The 18,047-nt window shown below is 40.2% G+C and overlaps 1 protein-coding gene across 50 annotated transcripts in view; it reads right to left on the bottom strand.

The window, feature by feature from the left end:
• LOC111596842 (sodium channel protein para) overlaps positions 1-18,047 on the bottom strand; it is a 70,254-nt gene that overhangs the window by 38,109 nt on the left and 14,098 nt on the right. For 26 of the 50 annotated variants that reach the window (XM_023311217.2, XM_023311226.2, XM_023311215.2 and 23 more), the window contains 6 exons: positions 14,324-14,452; positions 11,560-11,651; positions 11,128-11,404; positions 10,728-11,037; positions 9,169-9,477; positions 977-1,039 (listed from right to left, as the gene is read on the bottom strand). In XM_023311217.2, the coding sequence (XP_023166985.2) occupies positions 977-1,039; positions 9,169-9,477; positions 10,728-11,037; positions 11,128-11,404; positions 11,560-11,651; positions 14,324-14,452 (1,180 nt within the window). The remainder of the gene's footprint in view (positions 1-976; positions 1,040-9,168; positions 9,478-10,727; positions 11,038-11,127; positions 11,405-11,559; positions 11,652-14,323; positions 14,453-18,047) is intronic. The other 24 variants (XM_023311230.2, XM_023311238.2, XM_023311237.2 and 21 more) reach the window with 2 other exon arrangements.

Genomic DNA, 18,047 nt, shown 5'->3' with positions numbered 1-18,047 from the left:
GAGAGAGAGAGGCAGACAGAGAGAGAGAGAGGTGAGAGTGAGAGAGTGTTTAGAGTTAGACAGAAAGAGACAGAGAGAGAGAGAGAGTGAGTGCTGGTACAGTTAGTACACTTACATATGGCTTATGTAGTTCAAGAAACATCAAACATGACCAAAATATCACAAAATATAATTATGTATACCAATAATATATATATAGATATGTGTATGGAATATGTATATATATTTTACAAATAAAGTAGTTACATAGTTATAGACAAATAGGCATATATATGATGGATGACTTATGGAAAGGAGTTAGCCTTTAACTAAGTTAAGTTACCCAAACGAAAGAGAGAAAACAAAAGAAGAATCGAAAAACGAAAGTCGACATGGTATGCGCCTAAGTGATATATCTACTTAGTAGATATCTATGCTATGTACACCTAGTGCAATCTAAAGTTAACTCTTTCGAGTTACCCGGCGACCGCTTGTCTTGCTTTGTCTGTGCGTTTTTACAAATCAAATGGGAATCTATAGTCAGACTACCATCTGCTCTAAGCATGTGTATTACGTGCGCACAGTGGAGTCATTATCTCTTCCTTTTCTCTTTTTTTACACTCCAATGAAGTCTCTATGTAATTCATTTAATTATGAGGCCACTGTGCGTTGGCTGTATTTAACACACGCACACACACATACAGTCATAAATTAGCAGACTCTGAGCGCAGTCTGTGTGTGTGTGTGTGTTGGTGTTTCAACTCTTACTTTGTGTAATTTCGTAATTGCTAGATATATATTTGATTGTCGTGTTGAAACTCTATCTAGATGATATGATAATGGTTGAGGCGACTGTAGTACTTGGATGCTCTTGTTATTGTTGTTGTTGTTCTGGTTGTACTGGCTGTCGTTGATTCAAGGATAACAATACGCTTGGTGTCTATGTGTGTGTGTGTGTGTGTGTGTGTGTGTGAGTGTGTGTGTATTGGGCGCTTACCTTGTGAGAACTACGTGATCCCCTGCGTATGTTAAACGGTGAACCAGGTAAGGATAAGGATGTCTAAGTTGTCGTATTTTTTTTACAAATAAAATATAAATAGAAGAAAAAGAAAAACGGAATCAAATAAAATATATATATATATATAACTATATATATATATAGATGTATGTAAATATAGTTATATCTGCTATGTTTTTTATACAATTTGCTGTCGTTGTTTCGGGCTGTTTCATTTCGAAAGCAAAAGTTAATTGTGTTTCGATACTCGGAAGTACTTCGACATTGTTGTGTATGAGAATATATATATATATAATGAGCCTGACACGTAAATAAAAACGTAAAGTAAATATTGATTTAGCTGCAAATTGTTTCGATACTTTTACAGTTCTCAGTGTGTGAGGCGTGAGTCGGCGATTAGAGCGGCGATGTTTCATTGATCTACTTTAGCGCAGCGTTTAATTGAGCTATAATTTAACTAATTTCAAATCAAAATCGGCTTGTCTGAAAACCACAAAGTTCTAAGAATACAAAAAAAACAAACAAAATCGATTCAAATTACTACAGTTTTAAGTTGAAAGTCTCTAGAGTTCCAGACAAACTGCGAATCTAGAAGAACTCCTACGGGGATGCATGTAAAATTCCTTTAAAAAACAATAACGAAATACCACAAAAATTTCTAATATGGAAATTACGTCAAGTTCCTAATCGCCAGCTGCCGAAAGTCGTTCAATTTGAGCTCAACTTTACAATATATATAGATTTGAGATATATTCTATACTTCAGCATAGATCTGTGCTATGTAATTTGATCAGATTTAGTAACCAAGAACTCAAAGTTCTCGCAGCGATAGTTAAGGATTTTTCAAAAGACACCTGGAGAGTCCGTTAACTTAACTGTATTTTTGACACAAGCAAATATTTATTTCTTATTTTTGTTTTCGGAATTCGAACATCGAATTCTTGGTTACTAAATCCTGTTGGCCTGCTTTGAGTTACTCTATTGGTCTTAGTGTCGGCTTGAAATGTGTAGAAGAGTTCGGTTGATTAGAGCATTAGAGTTAGAGAGTGTGAGTGGCTTAGAGAGAAACCTACCTGAGACCCATTTCGTGGCCGTTTTGTGGCCAACTGTGACTGCGATTACGATTATGATAGAGTAAGTTTTTTTCGAGAATGCAATCGCTGAGCAATTCAATTGGCATTTAAGAGCGAGCGAGCTAGCAAATGCAATAGCAAGAGCGAGAGCGAGAGCGAGACAGCAATAAGAGTATTTTAGGTGAGAGTACAAAGTTCGAATTGTCATTTGAGCACTATTTTCGAGCAGTTTGTAGTCAGCCCGATCTAACCGAAAGTCCATTGAGGAATTTCCAATGTTAAGTTTAAGTTAAGCTGTGATCAACAATCAAGCAGTCAGTCAGGCAGGTAGGTATACTATATATATACATATATAGAGTGTTATCATAGGTGAAGTGTGTTTTTGTGTAGAGTCCTGAATGGATTCCCCAAGTTCGAGGTGCCAGAGCCGCTGTGCGCTAAGCAAATGGTTGCCAAAGCCAACAAAAATGATCGAGAATATATATATATATGAGATATAGATATATATATATATATATATATGTTCAGCATAATTGTGAGGGAGTTCAAGTTTCCAGAGCTAAGTATCGACATGCTATAGCATGTGGGTGTTATCGCTTCGCTTAGAGTTATCGAATTGATCGGTGCTAGTGTAACCTTTGTGCCGTACTGTACTTTAGAACTTGTCTTAGCTTAAATTTATGATCGAATCGAACTTAAGTATTTCGTTTATCTTTCGTGTTTGAGCTGCCTTCAGCTAAGTAAATACTGTAAATAGTTGAACTGAAATCAAAGCAACAACGTTCACTGAATGCATGCAAATGATAAGACAGCCATTGAAATAATCGAATCAAATCAATTAACTATGATAAATAATAGGAAATGATGAGAGATTTGATTTGCTTTGCGATTTGATTGCAGAGATATATGAGAAGCCCAAGCTGTCCTACGCAAGTTGTTAGATAGATAGATTGGTTGGTTGGTTAGTTAGTTGGTTAGCTAGTTAGATGGATAAGATAGTTAAGATAGATACGCATAGTTCAAGCACAAATTTTCGACTGATTGTGAGCTGAGAAGTGTGAAGATGGCTCAAAGCATGTTTGCTGCACTTCGACTGAAGCCGCGCATTTAGTATATTCAATTTTCATTGATTGGCATTTGTAGTCGTCCTCAGTTAGAATTTAGCTTGCATTGTAATGAAGTTAAGCAACGTTGGATTCGTGTTCGTATTTTGATTTGATATGATTATAATTAGAATTGTTGTTGTTGTTGTTGTAGTTGTAGTTGTATTTGAGCTCCAATCACGTACAACCGAAAAGTTTTCACCTAAAGCATTCCGAGCAATGAGTCAACTGAAAACCTGAACTGAAAATATCTTTACAAATCCAAACATAGATACCCATTAAATAAGTTTTTCAGATCACAAAATCAAAATCAAAATCCAAATCAAAATTTGTATGCGAATGCCAATTAAAAGAGCCAGCTAGAAGCTACGAGCATGAACGAAATAACGGTTTAACAAACCACTGTCTGCTCACTCACACACACGCACACACGCACGCACGCCGGCACGCACGCACGCACGCATCTACACACGCTCAGAAGCTGAAAGATATAACACGCACACATTGCACATACACAATGACAAAATTCATGCACTAATACAATCAAATTATTGTCTAATACAATGAAATGAAATTTCAAACAAAGAGAGAGAGAGAGAGAGAAAGAGAGAGATACATATATATGTATATATAATGAAAGAAAGAGAGAGAGAGAGAGAGAGATAGAGCGAAAGAGCGGATAGTTGGGTAGAGCGAGACTACAAGCTCTCTGACTCTCTATATTATCCAATATACATATATATATTTAGTTAATTATTCATACATGAAACTAAAGCTATTTATTTATGGAGATATACACGCACTAGCACTACTCGTTAGATGGAAGGCAAAAGGTATCAATATTTTTTTTTTTTTTTTTTTTTTTTTTCGTTTTTATTTCTTTATTTTGTTGCAGCTTATTGTCTTAGACTCTATAGCGCATTTAGCTCTAAACCTTAACTAATGGGAGGGCAGATATGCCAATTATTCTGCACTTGTAGCTACTATCTTAATTAGTTCTAATATTGTCTAGAGGATGCAATCTCTTCAGTCTTCGCCTATTGTTGTTTATAGCCAGGTTGCTTGCGAGATGGTTAGGATGCGCTGCAAGTCTGTCCGCGTATCTTGAACTGTGTCGCCCAATGAGTTCAGCAACTGTGGGAATTGCTAAATCCCTATGTAAGACTGAGTTTCTTACAAACCAGCTGGCTCCAGTCCATCTGCGTAGTGCTTTATTCTGCAGGGTCTGAATTTTGTTCCTTGTAGTCTTCGCCGAGGAGCCCCATAGAGAGATACCATATACGAAGGTTGGGACAACTATTGCCTTGTAGATGGCGGCCTTGCTGCTGTAAGACAACTTGCTTGAAGCTCTCAGCATCCAGTCGAGGGTTTTTAGCTTGCTTTTGCATTTTGAGGTTACTTGACTTATGTGCGCTTTAAAAGTCAGCCTTCTGTCAAGAGTGATACCAAGGTACTTTACTTTTGAGGCTTTGGGAATAGTGGGCCCCAATGCAACGCTTGGGCAATCTCCTCTTCTAGTGGCGAAGGTAGTATGTACAGACTTTTGTGCATTAATGGTGATACACCACCGTTTTGCCCAGCGTCCGAAAGAGTCCAGATATTTTTGTAGTGAGTCTGAAGCTTCTTGCGCAGATACGTGACGTGATAAGATGGCGGTGTCATCTGCATAGGTCGCTATGAGTACTGCATCTGTACTTCCTATATTTGGCTCGGGAGTTGGCATATCTCCTGTGAATAAAGTATAAAGTGTTGGGCCTAGAACACTACCCTGTGGTACTCCAGCCATAATTGGTCTAGTCAAGGATACTGTTTGCCCCCTTGACACTTGGAAGGTTCTTCCAATAAGGTATGAGGATAGCAACGCGAAAAATGGGGCTGGAAGGGTGGTCCTCACTTTCTGCAGCAGTCCCAGGTGCCAAACTCGATCAAACGCCTGTTTGATGTCTAAAAAGACGGCAGAGCAGTACATCTTTTCTTCAAAGGCTCCAAGGATATGGTGCACAACTCTGTGAACCTGTTCCGGTGTTCCATGCTGTCTCCTGAAGCCAAACTGATGGTTTGGAATGGCCTCCTGGCGTCCCAGATGTGTCAGTACTCGTTCCAGAAATATTCTTTCGAATATTTTGGAGAGTACTGGCAACAGGCTAATTGGTCTGTACGACTCAATTTCTCCCACGGGTTTGCCAGGCTTAGGAATCATCACAATCACGGCGCGCTTCCAGCAGGCTGGAAAGTGCCGGATGCGGAGCATGGCGTTGTACACCATAGTTATGTAGTCTATGGTGGAGTCAGGCAGTGCTCTAAGGACTCTGCCGTTTATTAGATCATATCCAGGGGATTTTTTTGCCTTCACTCTTCTGATGTGTTCAAGAACCTCTTCTTTTGTACATCCAGTTATCTGGTCTTCAGCTGGGAGGGGCGAGAGAACGATGTCTTCTGTTGCTTCGATTTCTGAGGCCTCTGCGGTAATCACCGGCGTGAATTGGTCTTGAAGGTGGTTTGCAAAAGCCTCAGCTTGAGCTTCGTCTCCAATGTGCCAGGAACCAGAAATGCTCCGAATGGGATGACGTCGTATTGGCTGCCGTTTGAGCTTTCTTGTAAATTTCCATAATTGAAACTCTGCGTCAGTGGGCGATTCAGCTCGTACCAGCGCATCGCTGATACACCTCTTTTGAAGCAGGGCGAGAGCAGCTTTAAGATGCCTCGTGGCTTCGTTGTACATGGATTTGGCATCAGGCGTGCGTAATCTTAACCAGCGTCTCCTGGCCCATCTTTTGTGTATTAGTAGGTGTTGGGCCTCCAAGGTGAGGGGGATGTTGTACGGAGACTGTTGTCTTGTTTGGCAAGATGGTGGGGCGGCTTGGTGCGCAGCTTTGACTATTTCTTCCTGCAGTTTGTTTGCTGCGTAGTCCACGTCTTCAGGAGTGTTAAGTTCCATTTCTATGTGCAAAGAGTAATGGAGCTCGCGCCTAAAGACTCCTAAATCTGATCCTGCTGGCAGTAGTTGTTTCCTAATGGGCAAGGGCTGTGGCTGCGCGTGGATTGTGACTATTAGTGGCAGGTGGTCAGAGGATAGGTCCAAGGATTCTTCAATGGTCAATTGCCGGTCACAGATGCCTTTGTAGACAGCGAAGTCGATTGCCGAGGGCCTGTGTCCATTAATTGGGTAACGGGTGGGGGCTCCAGTCGCCAATATGCTGAATTGTAAGTTTTGAATCGCCTCAAATATGACTTCTCCGCGACGATTCGCACTATTGCTTCCCCAAAATGGGTGCCATCCATTCCAGTCGCCGCCGATGAGGGTCTTATTCAACCTTTGGCCTAGAACCTGTTCCATGTGATGATCACACAGACCAGTGTTTGGCGGAAGATAAATTGACGCAACTTCGATCGCTCCAATAGACGTAGGCAGGGTGATGGCTGAGACCTGCATTGTTGCGTTGCAAATTGGCAGTAAAGGTGTATGCGGTATTGTTGCTCGTATGAGGATTGAGGATCCACCAAAGCAGTTTGCTCCTTCACCATGAGCCTGATAGTGTTCGTATCCGAAAATTTGTGTAGTGGGGCACTCATGAGTTTCTGTTATTAACATTATATCTATGTTTTCTTGTGAGAGAAACGCAGCCAGTTCCTGAGTCTTGTTTCTCAGGCCATTGGCGTTCCAGATACCCACACGTAAAGCCATTATTTGTAGGCAAGCTTGGTTATGATGGCCATTAAACTGTTTAGCATGGTTGCTTGTTGGGATTGTACTTCTCGCATCGCTTTGAGCTCGGCATTAATTGCGTCAAACTGACGTTGTTGTTGCTGAAGCATTTCAGTGAACAAAGTGTCACTTGTGGTATTCTTATTTGACGGTCCACCTCTAGCGGCCTGTGCGTAAGAAACACCACTAATAGGCGTTGCAAAGCTCGTGGCTTGGGTAATGCTCCGGGGCCTTGTAATTTCGGAAGCAGTACTCGGACCCGTAGACGGTGTTTGTGTGGGACTCCTTTTTTGTGCTGGGGATTGCAATTTGCGCAACCGCTTGTATACTTGGCAGCCCTTATAGTTGGCTGGGTGCTGTAACTCACAGTGCACACAAGTTGGTGCCTGGTCCTTTTCGCGGGTGCAGTCTTTGGATGCGTGTTTCCCGGCGCAACGCACACATCTGGGAGCTTTGTGGCAGTAGCGTTGTGTGTGTCCAAATTCTTGACAGCGATGGCATTGTGTCAGGTCGTTGTATCTTCTTGGCAGTTCCACTGTGCAGCGTTGCCTGCAGACAACTCGAATGTCCAAAATTTCTTTGTTGTTGGGGGCCTGAGCCACGTCAACAAAAAATATATTTAGCGGTGTTTTGTCCATACGGCTCAGTGGGTTGTGCACATTTGTAATTGTGTGGCCTTTGGTTTCCAATTCCTTTTTAATTAGTGTTGTATCAGTGCTGGAGTGAAGCCCTTTGAACACGACTCTATATGGTTTGTCCTCCTTAAGCTGGTAGCAGTGGAACTCCAATTCCAGCTTAGTAAAGTGGTCTATAACTCTGCGATAGTCCTCACTGCATTGGGTTAATACACCTATGTTATTCTTCTTTGGCTTAATTACGTATGATTTAGCATCAATTACTTTATCTATTATCTGTTGAAGTAGGGCCACAGACTTGATGTTTGGACACCATATGGGGGGCGGACGAGGTTTCGGAGTAGTTTGCTGGTCGGTCAATACTGGGGCTTCTGGAGCTACAGGTGATTCGCTGTAGTCTTCATCTTCTTCTACGAGCAGTGAAAATCGATTTTCTGATATTAATGCTGCATTGCTGGTGCTTGGTTCGTCGAAGATGAGCCTTTTCTTGATGGTTTTTGGTGAATTTGGCTGTTTACGTTTCGTGTTTTTGTTGTTAGTGATGCCTTGCACGGAGGCGATATCTATTTTTGAGTTTATTGGCATGATGGAGGCTTGCCTATTTGCCATCACAACGTTAAGCTGGGCTTGCATTTCTGCATTTACCTTTACAGCTGTAGCGAGGTTATTGACATTAGATGTCATCGCGGATTGTGCTTTTGAGTGCAGGCGCACTCGCGCCAAGCGACGAAATTTCGTAAATTGCAATTAAAGCAATTGAGTTACGCGGAAGCAAGCGATAAGAAAACGCTGCGTGTGCGGTTTTTGTTGCTGTTGCGTTGAAGAATGCACCGCAAAGTTCTATTTTTAGAACTCTGCAGCAGTAGAGCTTAAGCGAAGGCTGTTCGAATTCACGTCTTTACAGGTCGAACGACTGATCGCGATTGTATCAATATTGGCTATGTTATGATAGCTATTATACATAATTGATAAATGAAAATATAAAGAGCAACAACAGCTGGAAAAGTTAATATGTGATTAGAATCGACGATAGCAAAGAAAGGCAATCTGAGCGAGAGCAAAGGGCGGCGAGTCACGTCTGGAGTGGGACTCGCTCGCAGCGAGCAACGAGTGGAAACGAGTTGAATGCAAGCTGGAGTTGAGTGGAGAGCTCATTGCATCCGTGGACAATGACTGAATGCATTAAACAAGGCAATCAAAGTCGATAAACGATAAACGATAAACGATAAACGTTAAACGAGAAACGAGTTAATATCAGTATGGCAAACCAAAATAAACGAACGCAAACGCAAATGCATGTTTAATCATAAAAGAAATCTTTCATACCACACTGATTGCAACTAATAAACGATATGATATTAATAGACCGGCCGTTTAGCTGCATATGACAAAATCGAAATCGAAATCGAAATCGTAATCGTAATCGAAATTGATATTGATAAACCAAACACAAGTTCGTTAAGTATATATTTATATAGAGCACAGTTAGTATATAAGTATATATCCCAAAAGAAAGAGAAAACGAAAAGAGATACGGAACAATTCAAGACCAAGAAACGAACGAAAGGAAAACGAGAAAAGTAAATCAGAAAACGAGAAACGAGAATCGAGAAAAACCAAAGAAAAGGAAAATTATTGCGCTCGGAATACTTACCGTGCTCACTTTACGAACTTTGGTAGCTTGGTGTGCTGTGGTAGGTGCTGGTTGTCTTTGTATAACGCTCACCGACTCCGACTCCACTTCGACGCTACGGATGGACATCTTCTCCTTGTTGTTGTCGTCGTTGCCCTTTTCACCGCCAACGAATAGCTCATAACTGATGCACGAATACGTTGGACTCTTGGCCATTTCGGGATGCAGTGCCGCCTCCTCGGCGGCGGCTGCATCTGCGGCGGCTTGCGCCTGCGCATTGGCTCGCTCCTCCAACTTAGCGGCCTTCGCAGCGGCCGCCTCTTCTGCCTCCTATAATGATATATATGCACAGAGAATTTTGTTTGCTGATCTGGAAATGGGCGCGAGTTAATATCGGCACATCGTCATATATCTCACACATACATATATGCTATGGATATATATATTTATATAGTTAGCATGCGATTGGGTCGGGAATGGGAATGGGGAGTCGGTTGGATATCGGTGACTTAAGAACAGAAGACAAAGTTCTACATTCAATATGTATGTACACTCAGATATTTATATACATATCTATTGGTAAAATTATAAGAATTTCAAGTGCTGTGCTGGGATGGGGATGAGATGGGGAGGGGCTGGGCGCATCTTTTCTTACAAATCTATTTGTATTTGATTTTTTCTTTTGTTCATTGCTTTTTACTTTCAAAAACGAAAGAAACTCAAAAACTGTGCAGTTAAATGGAATATAGAATATATGGAATCGTGTTTAGATATATCTAGATATATATATATTTAGATTGATTGAGATATATATAAAGGAAATGTACAGAAATTAGTTTTAGTGCCAGCTACGCTGAGATCTTTAGCTCTACACGAGAGAGATACTAAAACTAAAACCAAAATTAAACGGAAAACGATATCATAATTTTGAATATATATTTGAGAGATATACAGTTAGAAGTTTACTGGAAATCGGTAAGCAATACATATGCACAAGTATATGTATACGTATGTGTTGATATAGATAGTTAGCTGAACATTACAGATAGTAGAGTTAGTTGTACAGATTATATATATATATAAATGTTATATATATGCAATTTGGTGGATCGGCTCTACACAAGCGACAATGTCTGTGTGTGAGTGTGTATGTACATTCGAAAGATAGTTACATATACATATATATAAATAGAGAGCGAGAGCGAGAGCGAGAGAGAGAGAGAGAGAGCAAGAAAATGTACTAGAATGTGTTTTTGGAGAGTTCTCGTATCATCATCAACTTAGCTGTCACTAGGTGATGTACGATTGATTGAATTGAAGTCGAAATTGCAATTGCTAATAATATATAGGGAATATAGTTTATAGTTTTGTAATTTTTGTAGCTTTGTAGTTGGTTGTTAATACATACATAGACAAAAGAAAAAAGCAACTCTGTTGTATTCGGTAGATATTTTCAATGATCAATTCGGCTCGTGGGCGAGATTGAGATTGAAATTATCTACCATTCGTTTGAAGTGGCTTATGGTAGTGGTGGTTGTTAGTCCATTGGGCGTTTGGGTCTCTACTGGGCTTCTACTTACACGTATCGCCTCCTCTTCGGCAGCCTCCTCTTCTTCGGCCTTCTTTTGCAATTCGTCATATGACATGGCAACAATGGCCAAAATCAAATTCACAAGATAGAATGAACCTAGGAAGATGATGACTATAAAGAACAGCATGTGCCAGGGTCCAGCGGCGCGTAGCACCAGCTGGTACAGATCCTCCCAAAAGTCCTGCGTCATCAGTCGGAAAGCGGATAGAAATGCCCAACCGAATGAATCGAAACTGGTGTAGCCATAGTTGGGATTCGGTCCAAACCCCTGCAGACACACGTAATCGTCATCGCACTGACTGCAATCAATCAATCGATGGCAAGCGATTATTGTCGATAACGAACGATTGTCAAGCGTGGCACGGGCATCACAGCTGCGATCTACTCACCCAGCGCCAGAGATATTGCCACACAGCGGAAACGATATGCCATCGTCCTCCGAATACCAATTGGAACTATTGCGATTGTGATAGTCCCAATTCTCATCGGTCAAATTGCCCCAGGAACCATCAAGCGGGAATTTCTTAATGCATTTCTGTGTCAGTACGCCCATGTAGATTTGGAGGCCCATCAGTGCGAACACCGAAAGGGAGAACATTGTCAATATTATCACATCGCGCAGATTTTTCACAGACTCAATGACCGCTCCGACAATGGTTTTCAGGCCTATAAGAGCGGGTTATTGATATATAGATATGGATGAACGTGTATAGTTGTAGGCGCGGTATAACAGTTTGTATAACAGTTCGTATAACAGTTTGTATAACAGTATAACAGTTTTTTTGTTTTGTATTTTCTTTAAATCAATGTCAAAATCATACCTGGAACAATGGCTACGGTTTTTAGCGCACGCAGCACCCTAAACGTTCGCAAGGCTGCAAGATTACCTAAATCTATACCCATGGTCACATAACTGTGCGCGATCCAAGATTAAATGTCATTGTTGTAGTTGTTGTTGTCAGCAATCAGTTGTCGTTGTTGTTGTTGTTAATGTTATTAACGATGACAAAAGCAAATATACATACACATGAAATGTCATTAAGTATTTGGTAATTATACATATATATAGATATATATATATATGTGTGTATATATATACAATATATATAATATATATAATGCTATCGATCTAAGTATGTAAAAATAGAGCTTTGGTACGAGATTATGTTTGCAGTCGTTAGTAATTACAAATGTAAAGATTTTTGTTTTCATTCTTTTTAGATTTACAGAAGCTTGCTTCATGTATGCATGTGTGCGTGTGTGTGTATGTGTGTGCATGTGTGTGTGTGATATCTTTTTGAAGTTTTGTTTACTTATTAAACAGAGCAATAAAATAATCAAACGAAAATATATTTTGAGTCATAAATGAATTAGATTTGATGTGAATGCATATGTGTGTATGCGTGTGTGTGTGTGTGTGTGTGTGTGTGTGTGTGTGTGTGTGTGTGTGTGTGTAGTTGGCCAGCTGAGACGCATGAAAAGTGAATGGGGTTTGGCCAGTTAGTGAACCGTGGCCCCCCAGCCCGTCGCCTGCGGCGCACTCTCATTCGCAGCTTAATGATTCATTACGAAAATGGGCCACAAGCTGCGGAGAGCTAAGTTCAAGTCACACCTGGGGCAGGTGCAGCACCTGCTGCGGCTGTCACATCAATTGTGCGTGTGTGTGTGTGTGTGACTTGCTATAAAAATATTTATGCACGCACACAAGCGTGCCATGGAAATAGCTGACACACACACACACAGAGAGGGAGAGAAAGGGCGAGAGAGAGAGAGAGAGAGATACAGATAGAAGCGCTTCTGATGTGGCCTGGTAATGTCCATTTGCTTGAGTTGTTTGCCTAGTCGTGCTGTATGCTGTCATCCTTTGGGAATTTCACGTTACTTCTGCAGCCAGGCAAACCTAACATTTATTTTTCATGAATATTTATCGATTTGGACGCATATAAATACAGTTAAATGCACACACACAGAGAGAGCGGGAGACACGTGTGTACATAAGGTCTCTCTCTCTCTCTCTTTCTCTCTCTGCAAGTACATGCTCGCATTGCGTGTAAATTGGCCATCTAATTGGGCTGGCCTCTAAACTGTTTACCCGGCAATATATATATATTTATGTGTATACACGCTCGCCCAGCCATAAGCAAAGCTTCATATGCTCCAGCTACATTCTTTATTCTATTCTTTTTGGCTTCAATTTAGTGTTTTTTTAAGTCGCGTCGCCCAAAAGCGCGCTTTAAACTTTCTGTGCCACGGACTGCCATATGAGAGCTGTGTGTGTGTGTGTGTGTGTGCTTGTCCAAGGCTGCGCGTCTATGCGGCGCCAGCGAAATGCGCTGCACGAATAGCCCAGCCACGTTACAGCAACCTCGAACGGCCCTCCTTCCCCCTCCATCAAGCCCGCGGCGCCGTGCAACTCGGGCCAAGTAATGCGGGCCAAAACCTGTCGCTACCCAGACAAAGGGCGCCCAATAAATGGTTAAATTGGAGCAAAAAGCAATGAAACGAAACTGTCACGAAACGAAAACGAAAACCAAAGCGAGCAACAACAAAAGCGACAGAAAATAATAATATCTTGCAGAACCAAATAAAGAAAAGAAAAATGAAAACACAAAAAAAGGCCAAAAAATTTGTTTATGACTCTAGCTTGGTGTGTGCATTGGAATGGGTAATAATCATAGGCAATGTGTGTATGTGTGTGTGTGTTGGGCACGTCATTAGTAACGGCACAAAAGAAATCAATAAAATCGCTCTCAACTAACGCGACTGTTAGCTGCCCCGCGGCTCACATGGCGTATGTGTAATTTTAGCTAGCTACCTTCGCCCATACGTGTTATTATTGTTAATGTTGTGGTTGCTCTTGTTGTTGTCGTGACATTTTCTCCTGTTAACTGTGTGTGTGCGCGTGTGTGTGTACGTGTGTGAGTGTGTATTAAAATTAAAATGCAATGCGCCCATTTTTGGTTAGACGAACCACGTTCATATTTCCGATGAAAATAAATATATTTAACAAGTAATGACAACACACACAGACACACACACACACAGAGCGAGATGAAATTTGCATTTCAATAATGTTTTACATTTATTCCATTTTCTTTCATTTTATTTTATCTAATTTGCATAATTGAAACAGAATAAAAAAGAAAAACATTTTTTGTTTTATGTTTTTAACATCTTTTTTTACTGTAGTGTTTTTTATGGGCTGCTAGTTAATTAACATACGATGTGTATTAACTACTTTTGATATTAATTAAAATGGCTAAAAAACGAACCGAGGCGGGGCAAGAGAAACTGAAAAGAACTCAATGACTCTGGCGTGTATAACAGTTAATGTTTCGTATAAAAGGCGCTTACGATACGATACAATACGATACGAGATTCAGAGAACAGAAACATAAAGGAAAAGCGATATTTATAGTACAGATACGAGTAGTCGAGGAGCATGTATATGGTATGGCGTGATTAATGATAAGTGAGATATGTCGGGTTATATATTGAGTGAGTGGATGAGTTAGTAGTAATTCGATTAATATATGTATTTATATTTATATATATTTGGTTTGATATAATAATAATATAACTCACGCTAAAGCTATTACTACGAAGTCCAGCCAATTCCATGCATCTCTAAGATACGTAAACGGGCATAAAATGAAACCTCGTGCCATCACTTTAACAGCTGATTCAAATGTGTAGATTCCGGTGAATATCACCCTAAAAACGAATTGAATTTCGAATGCAATTTGTTTTTTTTTTTTTCTCATCTTCTTCTCTTCATATCCTCGTTTTTTTGTTTTTTTTTTTTTTGATTTGTATATCGTAGAGTACGAGTATCTTAAGTGCACTTGCTGCCTGCTTAGCGTAGATCCTCTCAGATATAAATCGATAAACGGCAAGCCGTTCGATCAAATGCCCTTGCAGAGTGTTTGGCATCGATATGTATCGATAACATTCACTGTTTATTTATGATTCAATGCAATTTTCATATGGTTTCATTACATGTCTACTACATATCCAACACATTCCGAATAGTTATCGAAAAGTTATCGACAGCCTTAGTTATCGATCTCTGCAAGAGCATGGCAAAAGTAAGTGAGTAAATTAAATGAAAAAAAAACAAAGTTAAATGTGAACACAAAATGAGAATTAGTCTTAGCTGCACTATTTGTATAGCTGATTCCTTAGAATACCAGATTATCGCTAGGCCCTGCATATTGGATTTAGATAATAGCCTTATTTACGCTTATGTATAGAACTTAGTTACTAGCTTAGCCCTGCGCTTAAAGACCACGCTTAAACTAGGTAAATCAAAGTGGAAGCAGTGTTGGAAAGTGCCAAATGCACATGACCAAGAGCCGTGCCTTAAAGGCAGAAAACTCATGGAGCATCTTGGGCCAGATCAAAGGGCAGCATGCACAATTGTTAATAACAAGCACTTGAGATGCCTGATAGACAGACAGTTGTTCCACGTCTCGTCGACTTGTGCCAATTGTCAATGTCAATAATTGTTAATAAGTGCTTGATGATGATGCTGCAGCTGCTGCTGCTCTCGCTGTAGCTGCTGCTGCTGCTGCTGCTGTTCTCTGATGTAGGCGTTTAGATCAATAAGCCGACCTTCGGCCTGAATTCCAGCTGAGGCAGCTCTAGATGTGTGTGCGCGTGTGTGTGTGTGTGTGCAGCTGCTCTGTGTCTTTGGTTAGTCATTTGACAGATTTAAATCGACTTGCAAGTGACTGGCGGACAGGCAGACCGTCAGGCGTACAGCTGCCCGAATGCCCGCCCATCTAGAAGCCAGTCTGGCGGGGCCAGGCCTGGGCAACGTGTCTCGGGAGCTGCAACTAGTTCAAAGTCGCTGGATGTGGGCTGAGCGCTGCGTTTGACCTAGGCCCCAATGCCTGCGAAGGACACTTGAGTTGCGTTTTAATTGCAGGTATTATGTCTTTCTGGGCGCCCACAAGTGCGCCCACAGCTGCAGCCCAAAGCGGTCGACCCACATAGATGCGGCTGCCAACTGCTTAGATAGGCGCTCTGGCAAAAGTTTAAACGCTCTCTCTCTTTCTCTCTCTCTTTCTTTTTCTCTGTCTCTGTGTGTCACCCACTTCTGCTAACTTTCTCTCTCTCCCTCTTTCGCTTTCTCTATTTATATATGCATATTCCCTTACTCTCACTCTCTCACTCACTCACTCTCTGTGCATGTGTGTAGGTGCAGGGCTGGCTGTGCGTGTCTCAAGTTATGCGACAGCAGCTGTGCACTTTTTTTGGGTCTAAGCGCAGCCGCCGTTGTCAATGGCGGCCCAGAGAACTTGGCCCAAAGGGAAGCTGGAGACGGAGCTGGAGTCGAAGCTGTAGGCCAAGACAGAGACGCAAGTGGAGTTGGGCATGGAGACGTGTTGAGTTGCCATTGCAAGTTCAAGTGGCACGCACACACACACACACGCACACACACTCGCTCACACACACTTGTGCTTATGCACGTCTATTTGTTAGGGTGCTCGATTCTGATACCAAATCTGCGACAAATTCTTTGATATCAGCTAAAAAAATGACGTAACTCTTTTCACTTTTGTTGCTTCTTCATACGCTTCTTGCGTTTTTCTTCTTTTTTTTTGTAAGCACTTTGCTCGTTCTTCATTTTGGTTTTTTGTTACGTTAGTTACGCTACTTTACGGTTTTACAGGTACACGAGCTATGTACAGTTACTGCTAGACAAAATACATGTACTTCGTACAGTGAAGCTTAGTAGCTAACTGCTGTTCTACCTATATACACATATGCCTATTTATATGTGTGTGTTTATATATGTATGTGCTACACTTTGATGCACATCTATGCTAATTGGATTTGAATTATCAGCACTTTACAATAATGATGAGAGAGAGCGAGTCTAAGGGTGGGAGTTAAGTTGAGGTATACGAAGAAGTTCTAGAGCGATATATCTAAGTTTTTATGTATATATATAAACTATGCCAGATTCTGGCAAACTAGAGCTACGTATATATGTTATAGTTACTAAAGATTACAAGCTAGAGACTATTGATATCTAATAACTAGTTCCTTATAGCAGTGCCTGCAGGTAAATACATAGGCTGATCGTATTTCGTATATCGTATATGGTATACAGTATATGATATATTGTACAACGTATGTCGTATATCGTATTTCGTATACCATCGCATATCAAGTATTTTGTATCGTATATTGTATATCGTATATCGTATATCGTATATCGTATATCGTATATCGTATATCGTATATCGTATATCGTATATCGTATATCGTATATCGTATATCGTATATCGTATGTCGTATATCGTATAACGTATAACGTATATCGTATCTCGTACATCGTATATAGTATATCGTATATCGTATATCGTATATCGTATATCGCATATCGTATATCGTATATCGTATGCCGTATATCTTATATCGTATATCTTATATCGTATTTGGTATCCGGTATATCGTATGTCGAATATCGTATACCGTAATTCGATCGATTGACTAATTGAGCTCAGGCACTGCACACAGAAAAAACAAACCCAAATTCTTTTTGGTAAAGCCAACAAAAATGTACAAAATTTAGATTTATGACTAAGTGTTTAGATTATATATATATTATATGAGCTATTGGTATACATATGGTACATGTCTATGTAAATATAATATCGATATACATAGATATAAATATATATATTTATATATATATCTATTTAATAGGCATTTACGTCAACTGCATGATAATGGAACTAGTCTGGTATGCTACATCGCTATTAATATACTCATAAAATATGTAACAACTTTGTAAATGGTACAATTAAATCGATTGAAAAGGATACTGCATATACGGGTTAGGGCTGTTATCGTTACTTAGTTACATACTTAAGCTACTTAGAAATAAATATATACTGTGGCTATATTCGTTCTAGGCTACGTCCAAGTATATTACTAAAAACTCAATTTAAAATGTTATCGAATTTGATCTTTGATGAATTCTGTTGTTATACGAAAACGTGAACAAACCAAAACCATTTTGGCTCTCTGGCGACTGGCGACTGGCGACTGGAGTGGCCAGTTACAATATATATTTATTATAGTTACAAATATTAGTTAGTTAGATAGTTAGGTTGACTACAATTCAATAGATTAGAGATAGTTAAGAGCGTCCAGGTACTAAATGCGTTTTCGATTAAGGCAATTTACAAAATGAGCGGCATCGAAATGTGTCTAAGCTTTAATTGTTTTAGTTTTTTTTTGTAGTCGATTTATCGATAATTTAAATGTTTTTGTTTTATAACGGAATGTATTA

This window comes from Drosophila hydei, unplaced genomic scaffold (genome assembly GCF_003285905.1).
Source record: "Drosophila hydei strain 15085-1641.00,03,60 unplaced genomic scaffold, DhydRS2 tig00000339-arrow-arrow-pilon, whole genome shotgun sequence".
In the NCBI taxonomy this organism is placed as follows: Eukaryota; Metazoa; Arthropoda; class Insecta; order Diptera; family Drosophilidae; genus Drosophila; species Drosophila hydei.
This window is presented reverse-complemented; position numbering and strand designations above follow the sequence as displayed.